Source organism: Pristiophorus japonicus, chromosome 10 (assembly GCF_044704955.1).
Source record: "Pristiophorus japonicus isolate sPriJap1 chromosome 10, sPriJap1.hap1, whole genome shotgun sequence".
In the NCBI taxonomy this organism is placed as follows: domain Eukaryota; kingdom Metazoa; phylum Chordata; class Chondrichthyes; family Pristiophoridae; genus Pristiophorus; species Pristiophorus japonicus.
In genome coordinates, this window is record NC_091986.1 from 136,733,533 (window position 1) to 136,753,988 (window position 20,456).

Here is a 20,456-nt window from a genome sequence, read left to right on the forward strand (position 1 = left end):
CAGTTAGGCTGGCATTAGTAGGGAAAAGGCTAAAATCTATTATTAGGGATGTGGTAAAAGGGCACTTTAGAAAATCCAAATACGATTAAGATAGTCAACACAGATTTATGAAAGGGAAATAGTGTTTGACAAATCTGTGAAAAGTTCTTTAAAGTTATAACTAGCATAGTAGATAAGGGGGAACCTTAGCTCTCTCTAACATTTTCGATTTTCAGAAGGCATTCGATAAGGTACTACACAAGCAGTTACCATACAAGATTAGGGCTCATGGGATTGGGAATAATGTTAGCATAAATTGAGGATTGGTTAACAGACAAAAAACAAAGTAGGAATAAACAGATCATTTTTGGATTGGCAAACTGAAACTAGGAGTACCACAAGGATCGGTGATTGGGCCCCAGCTATTTATAATCTATATCAATTACTTAGATGAAAGGACCAAGAGTAAGTATCCAAGTTTGCTTATGATACAAAGCTAGGTGGAAAAGTAAACTGTGAGGAGAACGCAGAGAGATATAGACAGGGTAAGTGAGTAATAATAACATGGCATATGGAATATAATGTGGAGAAATGTGACGTTATCCACTTTGGTGGGAAAAATAGAAAAGCAACATTTTTGAGAGACTGGGAAATGTTGGTATTCAGAGGGACCTGGGTGTCCTTGTACACAAATTACAGAAAGTTAGTATGCAGGTACGGCGAGCAATTAGGAAAGCAAAGAGATTGGAGTGCAAAAGTAAAGAAGTCTTACTGCAACTATATTGGGCCTTGGTGAGACCACACCTTAGAGTACTATATACAGTTTTAGTCTCCTTTCCCAAAGGATGATATACTTGCCTTAGAGGGAGTGCAACATAGCTTCATTAGACTGATTCCTGGGATGAGGAGAGATTGAGTAGACGAGGCCTATATTCCCTAGAGCTTAGAACAATGAGGGGTGATCTCATTGAAATATATAACATTCTTAGGGGACTTGACAGGGTAGATGTTGGGAGGATGATTTCCCCTGGATGGTGAGTCTAGAACTAGGGGGGTCACAGTCTCAGAATAATGGGTGGCCATTTAGGACTGAGATGAGAAATGTCTTCACTCAGAGGGTGGTGAATCTTTGGAATTCTCGACCACAGAGGGCTGTGGAAACTCAGTCAATGAGTATATTCAAGAGAGAGATTGATAGATTTTTGGATACAAGGGATATGGGGATAGGGCGAGAAGGTGGAATTGAGGTAGATGATCAGCCATAATCTTATTGAATGACAGAGCATGATCGAAGGGCCGAATGGCCTAATCCTGCTCCTATTTGTTATTATTCTTTATATAAGAGCTCAAGCATCAAGTGGTTGATAGTCAATCTGACTGTTTCTATCACATGGACTTCAATAGCCTTTAGAATATTTGGTGTACTACAGAAATTGGATCACAAGTTACCTTCTTTAATGAACGCTTTTGGTAAATATATTCATTTAATATTCCAACTTTTTTATCTTTAATTTCACTGCTGTTTTTAATCTTTGAATTCTAACTTATACCACAAGAATTATTTGGTTTTGTGCTGGATATCGTTAGCAAAAATGATCTGTTGGGTCTTCTTTTCACTCTACTCCTTTTAATCCGTTTAAGAAAACTGTTTTACTCCAAGAACTCTACTCCTTTTTTTTCTCCTGTAGGCTTTATATCATTTTTCACATTTCCGTATGATCTATTCATTCATTTTGGAGACTGCCTGTTTAGCTTATATTTAATTTTTATTGGGCAATTCTATTGCATACTCAACATTATAGTTTTGGAAATATTCTATTTTTATATCCATTGAGTAATCTCTCAGCAATATTTCCCAGATTATTCTTTTAATTCATCCCTTGTACCTTAGCCGTCAGCGATATTATTTGATGTAATTTTAGCCAGTCTCAGCATAGTCAACTGGCAAAATGTCTACTACCATCCACACTCAAATTGAGATGGTATTTTAATATTTAAGAGGCATGCCCATCCAAGGGGAAAATAGGAACAGACTGAAAGGAGGTATCATAGGACACTGTTGTTTCTAATCCAAATAAAACTAAATAAGCTTGTCAAATCTATTGATTTACTAGACAAGGGAGAGGATGCAAGTAAGAATTGCAAGATTTATATGACACAAGGGTCAAAGTAATATGGCTTACAGGTATGCAATGAGCAGAGCTGTATTTGCAGAAGGAAACTTAGAATGTGATATCGAAACAATAATTCAAATGTCTTTCATTGTCCAGGTATTGTGGAAAAGCATTGAAAAGCTAATAGAATGCTAGGATATGTAACAGAACAGTACAATGTAAATCTCAGAAGTTATGCTAAGGCAGTGCAACTAATCTACAGAAGTGTATTCAGTCTTGGTCAAAAAATACCTGTAATGCAAAAGGTAAAGAAAAGGACAAGACTAATCCCAAGTGTAAAGTGGTTGAGACATGGGTAAAAGATTAGAGAAGCTCAAGTTTAACAGTCTATAAATAAGGCCTTTAATAGGAAGACCTCAAACTAAATAAAATAGAGTACATACAGTAAAACCGAATGATTACTTCAATGTAAGCTAAGAAACAGGGTCAGAGGAAATAAATAGAAATTAAATAAAATTACATTTAAAGCAGATATCAAGAAGAACTTCTTTATTCCGAGACTGATATTTGTAATGGTCTGCTTGGCAGAGCAGAAGGGTCAAAAACAGAGACTGGAGGCAGGTAACAGGACTAATTTGTTCCCTGCTTTGGTGAGATATTAAGGGCACTAGAGGGATGAACTTCGTCGGGCCAAATGGCCTTTTATGATGTTCTTAGAAGGCTACGATACCCACCACATTCATAAAAATACAAGACATCTGAGTTACATACTTCTTGTGTTTTTCCAGCCAGGGAATACTGTCCAATAAGAGACATGAATTTTCAGAAACCAACAAATCCAGCAAACTGTCATGATTAGCTTCAGCATATAGTTTTAGCAAAGCTGTGTCTATATCTTCTTTACAGCCATTTGCTACTTCAGTGCTCCGAATCTCATTCAAGTAGCTCATAAGGAAGCGCTTGCACTTTGTAATCTTCTCTTGGTCACCCTGCATTAGTTGATTTAAGTCAGCATATTCATGCAATGGGGGATGGGACCGTATAAATGTAGAGGTTGAAGAAAGTAGGAATGGATAGAGAGACATCAACTCTCTTACATCCAGCTGGCCATTCCTGTCGACAAAGACAAAATTAAAATAAACACAAGCTGGTCATATTTAATAATATGCTCATCAGGATAGTCAAATGATTCAGGCTATCTTAAAGGAACAACTACTTTGTCAATGAAGGGCATTAAATATCTTTAACAAGTATCACAAGCAACAGCATTAATCATTGTAACTGGAAGGAGTGGGAGTGAGACTGATTGATAGCTCTTTCAAAGAGCCGGCACACACATGACGGGCTGAATGGCCTCCTTCTGTGCTATAAGATTTTATGATATTTAGGTCCATAGTTAATCTAAGGTTGTTGGAGGGAAATGCACTAGATCAAGCTGAACCTTTAGACTAACAGCAGAACTTTGAACATTTTGGGCAGTAACTGCAAAGGTTCATTAAACACCATTAAAGACAATGGATTGCACGACACTGAACTAATAGATGGGCCTCTTCTGCCTTCCATCCTATCACAGACCTTCCCTTTTGTTCTTTCCTCCCTCCCCCTTTCCCTGCACCTACACTTGCTTAAAAGCCTGTTACATCTCTAACTTTTTCCAGTGCTGATGAAGGGTCATCAACCTGAAACGTTAACTGTTTCTCCCCACAGATGCTGCCTGACCTGCTAAGTATTTCCAGCATTTTCTGTTTTTATTTCAGATTCCAGCATCTGCAGTATTTTGCTTTTGTAATAGATGGGCTGCCCAGTTAAGACTTGAGTGGCTATCACAATTACTACTCAACCACGTAAAGCATATACCATTACAGAGCAAATTGCAATTCTAAGCACCAAGGTTGGTTACTGCTGCCTTAAATGTTTTTTGATCTTTGGACATTCCTCCCCTCAACTATTATTTGTTTAAATACAATATACACGTAGAATATAACAAAATAAAAGGCATTCAATAATTCAAGTATGACTGATCTGAAGTGTAATCCAATGCAAACTTCTTATTGTTTACCAATTTCCCAGATATGACATCTGACCTTTTATTTGTTGCTTAATAAAAAAAATCAGCCATTTATGAAACATACAATGGAAATGTAATGCAAGATACATAGCAGTGGAATTAATGCAAACTAGTACAAGAAATGTGCTGCAAATATTTAAGATGTAACACAAACAGAATCAGGCATATATGAATTTATTCTACATAATGCCAGGGATGCTCATACCTGAAGAGTTCTTTAGCATCTAAAAACTGAAGCTGGCTAAACTGTATAAATCCTGCTTGCTGCAGAATTCTTCTGTACATACCCTAGAGATTATAAACAGAAGTGGTTAGTGGAACATTTATGAACACCATCAAGTTAGTTGAAGCTTTATGACAACCAACATGAATTATTATTAATTGCGGTTTTCTAATGCCTTTAAAAAAGTGGCAAGAGTTAGATTTTTTTTAGATGCAATCACCACGTGCTTTTTATGTACTAGCTAGAAATACAATTCCTTGGATGTTGGTTATTTTCCAATATCTGACTGTTCTTTAATTATTCATATACATTTCGAAGGGCTCAATTTTGCCCAAGTCTGTTTTTTGGAGTACTGCCAGAATTACGCCCGTTTTTCTAGGCCAGAAATATGTCCAAAGTAAGTTTCCCCGCTGTATTTTTCAAATTTGGCATCGTGCAGCCTGTCCAGTTGCCTTGGTGGGTTGGAACCTGATGTCTGCGCCGAGAAAACGATGCCGCACTTTCTGCACATGTGCGAAAAAAAAAAGGATGTTTGACGTGAAAAGGGCACGCATGCGCAGTACAGCTCCGGGTCTGCAATCGGCCATTTTTAAAGAGTCAGTGTGAGAACATTGAGTGCTGTGTGAGAGCATTGAAAAAATCAGAGCTGCAATAGAATATGCAACACTGTGCAAGGACCAAGAATTTCTTTCCGGATAAAGTGGAGGCACTAGTTACTGTGACTGAGGCCAGATGGCAGGAGCTAGACACCAGCAGAGGTCACAAAAGTTCCACCCAAAGAAATTAAGAAACGCTGGAACCAAATTGCAGATTACTGTGCAATGGTGACCACCACGAGATCTGGAGGCCAGTGTGAAAAGAAGTGGCAGGACCTTGGTCAAGTAACATTTTTATTTATTCAATGGAATTGCAATTGCAATTATAAATGTGACCAGCTGTGTGTGTCCCACCCAGCAGAAAGGCAACCTCTTTAAAAAGTTAGGTTTTCATCTTCACAGAGGAAGGTGGCACACAACAAAAGGGAAAGAACTCAAACAGGAGGAGGCCCGGCAAATCTGCAGCCACTGACACCCTTGGAAGAGAGGGTCGCTGCTTTGATGGGTCCTGCCTGGAGAAAAGCAACCACCACTGCACAAGCTGGGCCCACATTCGAGGGAGGGGCAAGTCCTGTAAATTCCACAGTCTGGCTTTGCTAAATGTTAAGTACTGCACGGTCTAGCCATGCTTCGGTTCATGGGGATGTCTCCGTCAGCTACGCTTCGGTTGATGCAATGTGGTTCTTCAAATCAGCCTGCTGCCTGTGCTGTGTGATCCTACTCATGCCACCCACCCTGTCCCCTCCTCTGCTGCTAACCATTTGTCTGTGTCGTTATATTTTACAGAACTTAAGGCCAACCTCGACGAAGCAGAAGATTCAGACGAGGACGAGCCTGAAGAGGAGAACATCTTCCAATCCCACCCTCCAGACCAAGAGCATGGGGGTGAGGGGGAGGGGATGGAGATGGATGAAACCCCCACTGTTTTACTGACTTTGGAGGAGGTGCAGGTGCCGCCCATTGAGATGCCAGCCCCTTCTGTGACTAGTGGCTTGAGTGTTGGTGGGACATTCCATGGTTTCCTAACGTCCGAGGTTGCAGGTCCCAGTGGTGTGGTGCAGTGAGGTACACCCAGTGCCCCACCTTCCGAGACTGCGGGTCCCATTGGTGGGGTGCGAGCCACACCCGTGGGGAAGAGGGGAAGGCGAAGCTCGACCACACTCTCCTGAGGTGCAGGATGTAATAAATGTGATGATGGCAATGAGTGGGAGCATTGACCTTATGCGATCACCCTTAGACGTCATCAGTGGGGTGGGTCATGAGGGAGCGGGACTGTCGGGAGAAGTAACAGCAATCTCATGAGAAATGGGAACGATGTCCGGGACCATGAGTGAGGGAATATCTCAGTCAGCTGAAACCATGTCAGTGACCATGAGGGAGGAAATGTCACAGGTAGCTGATGCGCTGTTCGTAAACATGAGGGAGGAAATGTTGCAGGTCGTCGAGGCACTGTCGGGAGACATGAGGGACGGCATGTTGGAGTTAGCTGCTGCAATAACGAAACACGTCCAGACCCTGGCCCATTGATAGAATCAACTGCCATTCCCTACACCAGCCTGTGAAGAGCCCCAAGCTAGGCCCTCCACATTGCCATCAGCCATGCGCACCCCCCCACCCCCTCAAACAGGTGCGCACGACTCCGATCTGAGAAAGAAGCAGCTTGGTACCAACCCCAGAAACACTGCGCTACAGCCCTCGAGCAGAGGTGGAGGAGTCATCAAGAACAAACGTGGCAGGCGGTCTTAGAATAAGGTGGAAGAGAGATGGGTGCAGCCTTTCTTTGCCGTTGTTATTATTGTTACTGTTGTAACCATTCTCAAATTGAAAATTTTTTGTAAGTTATGTAAATTTACAAGTTTAAAAGTTAGTAAGTGATCTTAAAGTTTTTAAGTGATCATAACTGAAAACTTAACTTTATTGTCTCAAACTTAACTGTTAAACTTTTGAATAAAATATATTTTACATTAAAACTGAATCATTTAAATTAGTTGTTCGATTAACAACATAACTTTTGAAGTAAAGAATCATTTTCATCATTTGTTCCATTAACACATTACGGAACATGTCCAAACAGTAAACATGGTCCATGTAGAATAGATGTCACCAAGCCTTCAGACAGCAAAGCATTCACGGATGAGCTGCTGGCGCAAGCAATCGTTAAAGGGGCACGATGGCCTGCCCTCCTCCGCCGTCGTGCTCCGGGTTCAGATACTTGCATGAATGGCTTCCTCGTCATCTGCATCTTCATTATCAGCCACTCATCGCAGGTGGGTCTTCTCCCATCAGTTGCTGCTGCATGATGGCTAAGTTATGCAACATGCAGCTCACAAGTGAACGGACCGAAAATCTCAGGGGAATATAGCAAGTAGCCTCCAGAATGGTCCAGGCATCGGAAAAGCTGGTTCAAGATGCCAATGGTCCTCTCTATGATGCTGCGCGTCACTGCGTCCGACATGTTGTATTCCCGATCAGCTTCTGTCCGGGTTACGCAAAGGGGCGTCATGAGCCAGGTGGTGAAGCCGTACCCTTTGTCTCTCAGTAGCCAGCTTCGCCCTTCTGGCTGCTGCTGAAACATGGCAGATGTGGCACTCTCATGTTGGATGAACACATCATGGGTGCTCCCAGAGTATCTTGCATCGACTGACATGATGCGATGCATGTCTTCACACAAGCTGTACATTAATGGAGTGGAAGCCTTTTCTGTTCATGTACATCTGAATCCTCCAAAAGTGCTTGGAAGGCGATGTAGGTACAATCAATGCAGCCCTGTATCTTTGTGAAGCCAGCAATTCTGAAGGAGCCCACAGCCCTGTCACGCATTGCCTGGGCAGTCATGGGGAACTTTATGTAAAAATAAAAAAGGGAAGGTGGCTCAACCGTGGCTATCTAGGGAAATCAGGGATAGTATTAAAGCCAAGGAAATGGCATACAAATTGGCCAGAAATAGCAGCGAACCTGGGGACTGGGAGAAATTTAGAACTCAGCAGAGGAGGACAAAGGGTTTGATTAGGGCAGGGAAAATGGAGTACGAGAAGAAGCTTGCAGGGAACATTAAGGCGGATGGCAAAAGTTTCTATAGGTATGTAAAGAGAAAAAGGTTAGTAAAGACAAACGTAGGTCCCCTGCAGTCAGAATCAGGGGAAGTCATAACGGGGAACAAAGAAATGGCAGACCAATTGAACAAGTACTTTGGTTCAGTATTCACTAAGGAGGACACAAACAACCGTCCGGATATAAAAGTGGTCAGAGGGTCTAGTAAGGAGGAGGAACTGAGGGAAATCTTTATTAGGAAATTGCGTTGGGGAAATTGATGGGATTGAAGGCCGATAAATCCCCAGGGCCTGATGGACTGCATCCCAGAGTACTTAAGGAGGTGGCCTTGGAAATAGCAGATGCATTGACAGTCATTTTCCAACATTCCATTGACTCTGGATCAGTTCCTATCGAGTGGAGGGTAGCCAATGTAACCCCACTTTTTAAAAAAGGAGGGAGAGAGAAAACAGGGAATTATAGACCGGTCAGCCTGACCTCAGTAGTGGGTAAAATGATGGAATCAATTATTAAGGATGTCATAGCAGCGCATTTGGAAAATGGTGACATGATAGGTCCAAGTCAGCATGGATTTGTGAAAGGGAGATCATGCTTGACAAATCTTCTGGAATTTTGAGGATGTTTCCAATAAAGTGGACAAAGGAGTACCAGTTGATGTGGTATATTTGGACTTTCAGAAGGCTTTCGACAAGGTCCCACACAGGAGATTAATGTGCAAAGTTAAAGCACATGGGATTGGGGGTAGTGTGCTGACGTGGATTGAGAACTGGTTGTCAGACAGGAAGCAAAGAGTAGGAATAAATGGGTACTTTTCGGAATGGCAGGCAGTGACTAGTGGGGTACCGCAGGGTTCTGTGCTGGGGCCCCAGTTGTTTACATTGTACATTAATGATTTAGACAAGGGGATTAAATGTAGTATCTCCAAATTTGCGGATGACACTAAGTTGGGTGGCAGTGTGAGCTGCGAGGAGGATGCTATGAGGCTGCAGAGTGACTTGGATAGGTTAGGTGAGTGGGCAAATGCGTGGCAGATGAAGTATAATGTGGATAAATGTGAGGTTATCCACTTTGGTGGTAAAAACAGAGAGACAGACTATTATCTGAATGGTGACAGATTAGGAAAAGGGAAGGTGCAACGAGACCTGGGTGTCATGGTACATCAGTCATTGAAGGTTGGCATGCAGGTACAGCAGGCGGTTAAGAAAGCAAATGGCATGTTGGCCTTCATAGCGAGGGGATTTGAGTACAGGGGCAGGGAGGTGTTGCTACAGTTGTACAGGGCCTTGGTGAGGCCACACCTGGAGTATTGTGTACAGTTTTGGTCTCCTAACTTGAGGAAGGACATTCTTGCTATTGAGGGAGTGCAGCGAAGATTCACCAGACAGATTCCCGGGATGGTGGGACTGACCTATCAAGAAAGACTGGATCAACTGGGCTTGTATTCACTGGAGTTCAGAAGAGTGAGAGGGGACCTCATAGAAACGTTTAAAATTCTGACGGGTTTGGACAGGTTGGATGCAGGAAGAATGTTCCCAATGTTGGGGAAGTCCAGAACCAGGGGTCACAGTCTAAGGATAAGGGGTAAGCCAATTAAGACCGAGATAAGGAGAAACTTCTTCACCCAGAGAGTGGTGAACCTGTGGAATTCTCTACCACAGAAAGTAGTTGAGGCCAATTCACTAAATATATTCAAAAGGGAGTTAGATGAAGTCCTTACTACTCGGGGGATCAAGGGGTATGGCGTGAAAGCAGGAAGGGGGTACTGAAGTTTCATGTTCAGCCATGAACTCATTGAATGGCGGTGCAGGCTAGAAGGGCTGAATAGCCTGCTCCTGCACCTATTTTCTATGTTTCTATGTTTCTTCCAGGCATACAGTGCAGCTGTCACCTGCCAAATGCAGACATATGTTGCATGTTGAGAAATGGTGCACACATCCCCAGTTGCAGCTTGAAATGATCCGGAGGCATAGAGTGAAAGTGCAGCTGTAACCTTCACTTCCAACTGAAAACAGTCCTCCCGATGCTTCTAGGTTGCAGGTCTGCTTTCACCAACACACAGATCTGAGTTACAACTTCTTTGCAGAAACGCAGCCTTCTGACTGTGCATCGCTCAGGTGCAGGTACGAACACCTGTCCCGATATACCAGGGGTGGGCAAGGCCTCCTGCCCAGCACCCTACGGACTGAGGTTCCTCATGTGATGATGCCAAATCATTTGTCTCCTCTGTAGCATCACGATGTAGAAGGCTCGCACAAGGTGTGGCATTGTCAGTACTGCCCACATGGTTAAATTTTACCTTTGCAAGAAGCTCAAAACGGGAGAAAGGCAGGCAGGGCAGGTTCTTTGTTGTCTCTCCTCAAGGTCTGTATCGACCACACCCAGGTCTCAGCAGTTGTGTAACTTCTCCCTTCCCTGCCCCGCGCTCATGGCAGTCTTGTGACCTCTCCTTCCCCGGGCTCATTTGCTGCTGAGTGCAGTCTTCTGACCACCATCTCCCCTTGGCTCCGGGCTTGTTTTGCAGCAGAGCCCCAAGCCCGTTTTTGGGTGGGGTTAATTCTGTCGGTCGACGCTGCGACTCTCCAGCCCTGTTTGAAGACGTTCGGTGGTAGCGTGCGAGTAAAAAAAAAACAATGAAAACTTCAGAATTCCATGAAACTTCCATGTACTCCAGCGAAAGGTAAAAAAATGTCATCTTTATTATGGATATTTGACTCCCTCCAAAAACTTCGATTAAAAAAAAAATGGCATCTTTTAGCGCCGATTTCTGTTAACTCTCCAGAAGGTTTTTCGGGAGTGGCCAGATACACCGACCTAGCAGAAATCTTTTTTGGCTAAACTGTGAAAAATCATCAAAACGAGGCCCCCCCTATGACCTCGTCAGAAAAACCCAAGGTAAAAAAAATCATAACTAACTGTTACTTCTGTGCGGATTCCTGGGGGAAACTTTCATTTAAATACCTATGCCAAAAAAATGGCATGCGCCAAAAAAACGGCGCAAGTAACCCGGGAAAATTAAGCCCCAAATTACTTAAAAGCACACTTCTGCAAAAGAATACTGATTCAATCCAGAATGGAATCATGCAAGAAAATACATCTAAATCATATACTACTGCATCCACCTTAAGTTTTTGGCGATATGCACAACAAAAGCAATACACAGAACACTCGACCCATTTCATAATACTAGAAAGATACATTTGTGATGCAGTTTTATTTTGGTGTTGAAATCGTCATTCATGCAAAGCAGTTTAATATTTCACTCCCAATATATTAATTAATATGCCAAGATGAGTACACACAGAAGTACTTATAAAATCAGAGTCCACAAAGGGCATGCTTGTAACATGCAAACTTGATTTGATTAGAGTAAAACAGCTAAATATAATCAAAGAATGTATCACATTCACTTTTATAATGCAACAAGCTTGTATGGGGCCTAGGGGAAATATTCAACTGCAGCAACGATAACCAATAAGGACAACAGACAGATCCATGTCAATAGATGGTTGCCATGGAGAAGCCACTTTCGACAAGTGAAATGAGTGGAACGGGATGTGGAAGAAGAACAGGAAATGGTGTAAAACAAGGAACAATTTACACCACCGCAATAAACAATGAATGGCTCTGATAAATATATTTTAAAGTTGATGCCTGAATACATTCGCCAAACGATGGCCTATCCATTTAAGTGATTAGGTTTGGCAGTTTTCCCCCCTTAAATCCTACTAACCTGGAATTTCTCTTTTGGAATGTTCCGTCGAGCTCCTTTTGCTAGGACCAGTGCTTCTTCTACTCTGTGGCTGGCCAGAAGATCTTGAATTTGCCTTTCCAAAGGCAAAGGTACCAGGATATGTACTTCTTTACTTGTGGCTAAAATTAGTTTCCCTGTTGAGTAATAGACCTAACAAATCAGGTCTGCTAATTTATCATTCAGCTAATATACTGCCAAAAGCATAAAGTAAATGCAAATAACTAAGCAATGTGGGGCCATATTGTTCCATTAAGAGTAAACATACAGTTTTGATTCAAAATGTAAATCCAAGGTCAAACTAAAGATTTCAGCTGAAACAGAAAATGCAGGAAACACTCAGCAGGTCAGGCAGCATCTGTGGCCAGAGAAAGAATCAACATTTCAGGTCAAACTGAAAAATGTACTTTGTTTCTGCCTCCACACAGTTTATTGCTGCCTGAGCTGCTGAGTGCAGCATTTAGCTCAAAATTCCAGCATCTACAGTAGTTTACTTTTGTTTTTTTTAATAAAAAGATTCAAGGCATTATTCTCGAATAATTAGCTTCAGAAATCTCATGCTACAACACAAATATTGCCCAGCAACCCCATAGCTATCAAACTAGGTGGAGGACTTCAAAGTCCATCACCAAAAGTAAATATAGCAAAATGATGACACATGATGCAAGATTACCTTGTAGAGGATATGGCATCAGAATTGCTCAATGTGCATAGTTCAGATTTGTTTTATTATTCAATTGTCAACCGTTTGGGCTTAGAAGTTCAACGTATACTAATTAATAATATATGCTGCCTGACCTGCTGAGAGTTCCAGCATTTTCTGCTTTTATTCCATATTCCAGCATCCGCAGTATTTTGCTTTTGTATACTAATTAGTTTTGGTGCAATGTGATAGATTACTCTCCACTTGTCTGGATCAGTGCAGCTCCAACGACACTCGAGCAGCTTATCATCATCCAGAACAAAGCAGCCTGTATGATTGGCAACCCATTCAACACCTTAAACATTCACTCCCTCCAGCACTGCACACCATGGCTGCGGTGTGTACCATCTACAAGATGCACTGCAAGCCTTCTTCGACACCACCTCCCAAACCCGCGACATCTACCACCTAGAAGGACAAGGGCAGCAATAGCATGGACACACCACCACCTTCAAGTTCCCCTCCAAGTTACGCACCATCCTGATTTGGACATATATCCCCATTCCTTCATGGTCGCTGGATCAAAATCCTGGAACTCCCTTCCTGAAAGCACTATGGAAGTACCTTCACCACACAGACTACAGCGGTTGAAAAAGACGACTCAACCACCTTCAGGAGCTATGAGGGATGGGCAATAAATACGCCCATATCTCGTGAATGAATAAAATGCAACGCCATTGGAAGCCCACTGCTCGACTGACTCCACGCCACTGGAAAAGAACGAAATGTGGTGCTAAAAGTCCAGAAGCACGACAAATTTAGAAAATACATAAAAATAGTATAATGGAACAGCAGCACTGGAAGCTTCTGTTGTGGCAAGAACCCCCAGATTCAGAGATCCTTGCACAGACATACTGTTGAAGATAGCGCAAGGAGAGACTGGTCTTTGGCACTGATGAAAAGAAGCCCCAGAAGAGGAACCAGGAATTATGGAGGGTTTTGAGCTCAGACATGAGATTGCAGCATATCCTGCAATTGAAAGCACTCTCATCCTGGAATTGTGGCAGACACCTGGATGTGTTAAATGTGCCAATCTGGTGTATTTTACATGTATTTTCTTAGCAAAAGAAAAAAAATTTCTATAATCAGTGGCAAAGAAGTGACAGGGTGGGGGGTGGGGGGGAGGAAAGGGGAAGGAAGCAAAGGAGGGAGGAGAAGGAACGGCAACCTTCAGACCTTGAAGTGTTTCAACTGCTCAGAGAAAGAAAGAGACAGAGGCCCCAAGTTTCCACATGATTTGCTCCTGATTTTTTTTTTTTTTTTAGGAGCAACTGGTGTAGAACAGAGTATCTTAGAAATCGGAATTCACGTCATTTAGTTTGCTCCAGTTCTAGTCAGTTAGAACAGTTTCACTTTGGAACAGAATTTTCTTTTCAAAAGGGGGCGTGTCCGGCCACTTACGCCTGTTTTCAAAGTTTCGTCAGTGAAAACTTACTCCAAACTAACTTAGAATGGAGTAAGTGAAGATTTTTGTACGCTCGAAAAAACCTTGTCTACACTTTAGAAAATCAGGAGTAGGTTACAAATCAGGCGTAGGGAATGAGGGGGGGGGTGTTTAAAGGGAATTTTACAAATATTAAACACTTAAGTTTTACAAATAAAGAGCCATCATCAATAATAAATGATAAATACATCAACAAATCAACCAATATATCAATCAAAAAAAATTAAGAAGAAATAATTTAAAAAAAATAAATAAAACATTTTCTACTTACCGACTGCAGCACCGGGAGCCCTCCAACAGCGTGCTGGGATGCCCCCCTCAGTGTGTCTTGGTCAGTGTCTCTATCTCTCTGTCTGTCTGTGTCTCTAATTCTCTGTCTGTCAATGTCTGTGTTTCTGATTGGGGTGGGGGGGGGGGGGGGGAGAAAGAGAAGAGATTGGGGCTGGGGGGGGAGGAGATTGGGGCTGGGGGGGGGAGGAGATTGGGGCGGGGGGGGGGGGAGGAGATTGGGGCGGGGGGGGGGGGAGATTGGGGCGGGGGGGGGGGGAGATTGGGGCGGGGGGGAGGGGAGATTGGGGCGGGGGGGAGGGGAGATTGGGGCGGGGGGGAGGAGATTGGGGCGGGGGGGAGGAGATTGGGGCGGGGGGGAGGAGATTGGGGCGGGGGGGAGGAGATTGGGGCGGGGGGGAGGAGATTGGGGCGGGGGGGAGGAGATTGGGGCGGGGGGGAGGAGATTGGGGCGGGGGGAGGAGATTGGGGCGGGGGGAGGAGATTGGGGCGGGGGGGAGGAGATTGGGGCGGGGGGGAGGAGATTGGGGCGGGGGGGAGGAGATTGGGGCGGGGGGGAGGAGATTGGGGCGGGGGGGAGGAGATTGGGGCGGGGGGGAGGAGATTGGGGCGGGGGGGAGGAGATTGGGGCGGGGGGGAGGAGATTGGGGCGGGGGGGAGGAGATTGGGGCGGGGGGGAGGAGATTGGGGCGGGGGGGAGGAGATTGGGGCGGGGGGGAGGAGATTGGGGCGGGGGGGAGGAGATTGGGGCGGGGGGGAGGAGATTGGGGCGGGGGGGAGGAGATTGGGGCGGGGGGGAGGAGATTGGGGCGGGGGGGAGGAGATTGGGGCGGGGGGGAGGAGATTGGGGCGGGGGGGAGGAGATTGGGGCGGGGGGGAGGAGATTGGGGCGGGGGGGAGGAGATTGGGGCGGGGGGGAGGAGATTGGGGCGGGGGGGAGGAGATTGGGGCGGGGGGGGAGGAGATTGGGGCGGGGGGGGAGGAGATTGGGGCGGGGGGGGAGGAGATTGGGGCGGGGGGGGAGGAGATTGGGGCGGGGGGGAGGAGATTGGGGCGGGGGGGAGGAGATTGGGGCGGGGGGGAGGAGATTGGGGCGGGGGGGAGGAGATTGGGGCGGGGGGGGAGGAGATTGGGGCGGGGGGGAGGAGATTGGGGCGGGGGGGAGGAGATTGGGGCGGGGGGGAGGAGATTGGGGCGGGGGGGAGGAGATTGGGGCGGGGGGGAGGAGATTGGGGCGGGGGGGAGGAGATTGGGGCGGGGGGGAGGAGATTGGGGCGGGGGGGAGGAGATTGGGGCGGGGGGGAGGAGATTGGGGCGGGGGGGAGGAGATTGGGGCGGGGGGGAGGAGATTGGGGCGGGGGGGAGGAGATTGGGGCGGGGGGGAGGAGATTGGGGCGGGGGGGAGGAGATTGGGGCGGGGGGGAGGAGATTGGGGCGGGGGGGAGGAGATTGGGGCGGGGGGGAGGAGATTGGGGCGGGGGGGAGGAGATTGGGGCGGGGGGGAGGAGATTGGGGCGGGGGGAGGAGATTGGGGCGGGGGGGAGGAGATTGGGGCGGGGGGAGGAGATTGGGGCGGGGGGAGGAGATTGGGGCGGGGGGAGGAGATTGGGGGGCGGGGAGGAGATTGGGGCGGGGGGGAGGAGATTGGGGCGGGGGGGGAGGAGATTGGGGCGGGGGGGGAGGAGATTGGGGCGGGGGGGAGGAGATTGGGGCCGGGGGGAGGAGATTGGGGCGGGGGGAGGAGATTGGGGCGGGGGGGAGGAGATTGGGGCGGGGGGGAGGAGATTGGGGCGGGGGGGAGGAGATTGGGGCGGGGGGGAGGAGATTGGGGCGGGGGGGAGGAGATTGGGGGGGGGGGAGGAGATTGGGGCGGGGGGGAGGAGATTGGGCGGGGGGGAGGAGATTGGGGCGGGGGGGAGGAGATTGGGGCGGGGGGAGGAGATTGGGGCGGGGGGGAGGAGATTGGGGCGGGGGGGAGGAGATTGGGGCGGGGGGGGAGGAGATTGGGGCGGGGGGGGAGGAGATTGGGGCGGGGGGGAGGAGATTGGGGCGGGGGGGAGGAGATTGGGGCGGGGGGGAGGAGATTGGGGCGGGGGGGAGGAGATTGGGGCGGGGGGAGGAGATTGGGGCGGGGGGGGAGGAGATTGGGCGGGGGGAGGAGATTGGGGCGGGGGGGGAGGAGATTGGGGCGGGGGGGAGGAGATTGGGGCGGGGGGGAGGAGATTGGGGCGGGGGGGAGGAGATTGGGGCGGGGGGGGAGGAGATTGGGGCGGGGGGAGGAGATTGGGCGGGGGGGGAGGAGATTGGGGCGGGGGGAGGAGATTGGGGCGGGGGGGAGGAGATTGGGGCGGGGGGGAGGAGATTGGGGCGGGGGGGAGGAGATTGGGGCGGGGGGGAGGAGATTGGGGCGGGGGGGAGGAGATTGGGGCGGGGGGGAGGAGATTGGGGCGGGGGGAGGAGATTGGGGCGGGGGGGAGGAGATTGGGGCGGGGGGGAGGGAGATTGGGGCGGGGGGGAGGAGATTGGGGCGGGGGGGAGGAGATTGGGGCGGGGGGGAGGAGATTGGGGCGGGGGGGAGGAGATTGGGCCGGGGGGGAGGAGATTGGGGGGGGGGGAGGAGATTGGGGCGGGGGGGAGGAGATTGGGGCGGGGGGAGGAGATTGGGGCGGGGGGAGGAGATTGGGGCGGGGGGAGGAGATTGGGGCGGGGGGGAGGAGATTGGGGCGGGGGGGAGGAGATTGGGGCGGGGGGGAGGAGATTGGGGCGGGGGGGAGGAGATTGGGGCGGGGGGGGAGGAGATTGGGGCGGGGGGGAGGAGATTGGGGCGGGGGGGAGGAGATTGGGGCGGGGGGGAGGAGATTGGGGCGGGGGGGAGGAGATTGGGGCGGGGGGGAGGAGATTGGGGCGGGGGGGGAGGAGATTGGGGCGGGGGGGAGGAGATTGGGGCGGGGGGGAGGAGATTGGGGCGGGGGGGAGGAGATTGGGGCGGGGGGGAGGAGATTGGGGCGGGGGGGAGGAGATTGGGGCGGGGGGGAGGAGATTGGGGCGGGGGGGGAGGAGATTGGGGCGGGGGGGAGGAGATTGGGGCGGGGGGGAGGAGATTGGGGCGGGGGGGAGGAGATTGGGGCGGGGGGGAGGAGATTGGGCGGGGGGGAGGAGATTGGGGCGGGGGGGAGGAGATTGGGGCGGGGGAGAGGAGGTGGGGGAGGAGATTGGGGCGGGGGGGAGGAGATTGGGGCGGGGGGGAGGAGATTGGGGCGGGGGGGAGGAGATTGGGGCGGGGGGGAGGAGATTTGGGGGGGAGGGCGGGGAGGAGATTGGGGCGGGGGGGAGGAGATTGGGGCGGGGGGGAGGAGATGGGGCGGGGGGAGGGGAGGAGATTGGGGCGGGGGGGAGGAGATTGGGGCGGGGGGGAGGAGATTGGGGCGGGGGGAGGAGATTGGGGCGGGGGGGAGGAGATTGGGGCGGGGGGGAGGAGATTGGGGCGGGGGGGAGGAGATTGGGGCGGGGGGGAGGAGATTGGGGCGGGGGGGGAGGAGATTGGGGCGGGGGGGAGGAGATTGGGGCGGGGGGGAGGAGATTGGGGCGGGGGGGAGGAGATTGGGGCGGGGGGGAGGAGATTGGGGCGGGGGGGAGGAGATTGGGGCGGGGGGAGGAGATTGGGGCGGGGGGAGGAGATTGGGGCGGGGGGAGGAGATTGGGGCGGGGGGGAGGAGATTGGGGCGGGGGGGAGGAGATTGGGGCGGGGGGAGGAGATTGGGGCGGGGGGGAGGAGATTGGGGCGGGGGGGAGGAGATTGGGGCGGGGGGGAGGAGATTGGGGCGGGGGGGAGGAGATTGGGGCGGGGGGGAGGAGATTGGGGCGGGGGGGAGGAGATTGGGGCGGGGGGGAGGAGATTGGGGCGGGGGGGAGGAGATTGGGGCGGGGGGAGGAGATTGGGGCGGGGGGGAGGAGATTGGGGCGGGGGGGAGGAGATTGGGGCGGGGGGGAGGAGATTGGGGCGGGGGGGAGGAGATTGGGGCGGGGGGGAGGAGATTGGGGCGGGGGGAGGAGATTGGGGCGGGGGGGAGGAGATTGGGGCGGGGGGGAGGAGATTGGGGCGGGGGGGAGGAGATTGGGGCGGGGGGGAGGAGATTGGGGCGGGGGGGAGGGAGATTGGGGCGGGGGGGAGGAGATTGGGGCGGGGGGGAGGAGATTGGGGCGGGGGGGAGGAGATTGGGGCGGGGGGGAGGAGATTGGGGCGGGGGGGAGGAGATTGGGGCGGGGGGGAGGAGATTGGGGCGGGGGGGAGGAGATTGGGGCGGGGGGGAGGAGATTGGGGCGGGGGGGAGGAGATTGGGGCGGGGGGGAGGAGATTGGGGCGGGGGGGAGGAGATTGGGGCGGGGGGGAGGAGATTGGGGCGGGGGGAGGAGATTGGGGCGGGGGGGAGGAGATTGGGGCGGGGGGGAGGAGATTGGCGGGGAGAGAATTGGGCGGGGGGGAGGAGATTGGGGCGGGGGGGAGGAGATTGGGGCGGGGGGGAGGAGATTGGGGCGGGGGGGAGGAGATTGGGGCGGGGGGGAGGAGATTGGGGCGGGGGGGAGGAGATTGGGGCGGGGGGAGGAGATTGGGGCGGGGGGAGGAGATTGGGCGGGGGGGGAGGAGATTGGGGCGGGGGGGAGGAGATTGGGGCGGGGGGGAGGAGATTGGGGCGGGGGGGAGGAGATTGGGGCGGGGGGAGGAGATTGGGGCGGGGGGAGGAGATTGGGGCGGGGGGGAGGAGATTGGGGCGGGGGGGAGGAGATTGGGGCGGGGGGGAGGAGATTTGGGGCGGGGGGGAGGAGATTGGGGCGGGGGGGAGGAGATTGGGGCGGGGGGGAGGAGATTGGGGCGGGGGGGAGGAGATTGGGGCGGGGGGGAGGAGATTGGGGCGGGGGGGAGGAGATTGGGGCGGGGGGAGGAGATTGGGGCGGGGGGGAGGAGATTGGGGCGGGGGGGAGGAGATTGGGGCGGGGGGGAGGAGATTGGGGCGGGGGGAGGAGATTGGGGCGGGGGGAGGAGATTGGGGCGGGGGGGAGGAGATTGGGGCGGGGGGGAGGAGATTGGGGCGGGGGGGGAGGAGATTGGGGCGGGGGGGAGGAGATTGGGGCGGGGGGGGAGGAGATTGGGGCGGGGGGGAGGAGATTGGGGCGGGGGGGAGGAGATTGGGGCGGGGGGGAGGAGATTGGGGCGGGGGGGAGGAGATTGGGGCGGGGGGGAGGAGATTGGGGCGGGGGGGAGGAGATTGGGGCGGGGGGAGGAGATTGGGGCGGGGGGGAGGAGATTGGGGCGGGGGGGAGGAGATTGGGGCGGGGGGGAGGAGATTGGGGCGGGGGGGAGGAGATTGGGGCGGGGGGGAGGAGATTGGGGCGGGGGGGAGGAGATTGGGGCGGGGGGGAGGAGATTGGGGCGGGGGGGAGGAGATTGGGGCGGGGGGGAGGAGATTGGGGCGGGGGGGAGGAGATTGGGGCGGGGGGGGGGGGAGATTGGGGCGGGGGGGAGGAGATTGGGGCGGGGGGGAGGAGATTGGGGCGGGGGGGAGGAGATTGGGGCGGGGGGGAGGAGATTGGGGCGGGGGGGAGGAGATTGGGGCGGGGGGGAGGAGATTGGGGCGGGGGGGAGGAGATTGGGGCGGGGGGAGGAGATTGGGGCGGGGGGAGGAGATTGGGGGGGGGAGGAGATTGGGGCGGGGGGGAGGAGATTGGGGCGGGGGGGGAGGAGATTGGGGCGGGGGGGAGGAGATTGGGGCGGGGGGGAGGAGATTGGGGCGGGGGGGAGGAGAATTGGGGCGGGGGGAGGAGATTGGGGCGGGGGGGAGGAGATTGGGGCGGGGGGGAGGAGATTGGGGCGGGGGGGAGGAGATTGGGGCGGGGGGGAGGAGATTGGGGCGGGGGGGAGGAGATTGGGGCGGGGGGGAGGAGATTGGGGCGGGGGGGAGGAGATTGGGGCGGGGGGAGGAGATTGGGGCGGGGGGGAGGAGATTGGGGCGGGGGGGAGGAGATTGGGGCGGGGGGGAGGAGATTGGGGCGGGGGGGAGGAGATTGGGGCGGGGGGGAGGAGATTGGGGCGGGGGGGAGGAGATTGGGGCGGGGGGGAGGAGATTGGGGCGGGGGGGAGGAGATTGGGGCGGGGGGGAGGAGATTGGGGCGGGGGGAGGAGATTGGGGCGGGGGGGAGGCGGGGGGGGAGGAGATTGGGGCGGGGGGGAGGAGATTGGGGCGGGG

The 20,456-nt window shown here is 52.1% G+C and overlaps 1 protein-coding gene across 1 annotated transcript in view; it reads right to left on the minus strand.

Moving 5' to 3' along the window:
• Positions 1-20,456, minus strand: part of tgfbrap1 (transforming growth factor, beta receptor associated protein 1) — a 108,203-nt gene that overhangs the window by 34,381 nt on the left and 53,366 nt on the right. Inside the window, exons 4-6 of the mRNA XM_070892101.1 lie at positions 11,762-11,916; positions 4,367-4,449; positions 2,865-3,206 (exon numbers count right to left, since the gene is read on the minus strand). Of these exons, the coding sequence (XP_070748202.1) occupies positions 2,865-3,206; positions 4,367-4,449; positions 11,762-11,916 (580 nt within the window). The remainder of the gene's footprint in view (positions 1-2,864; positions 3,207-4,366; positions 4,450-11,761; positions 11,917-20,456) is intronic.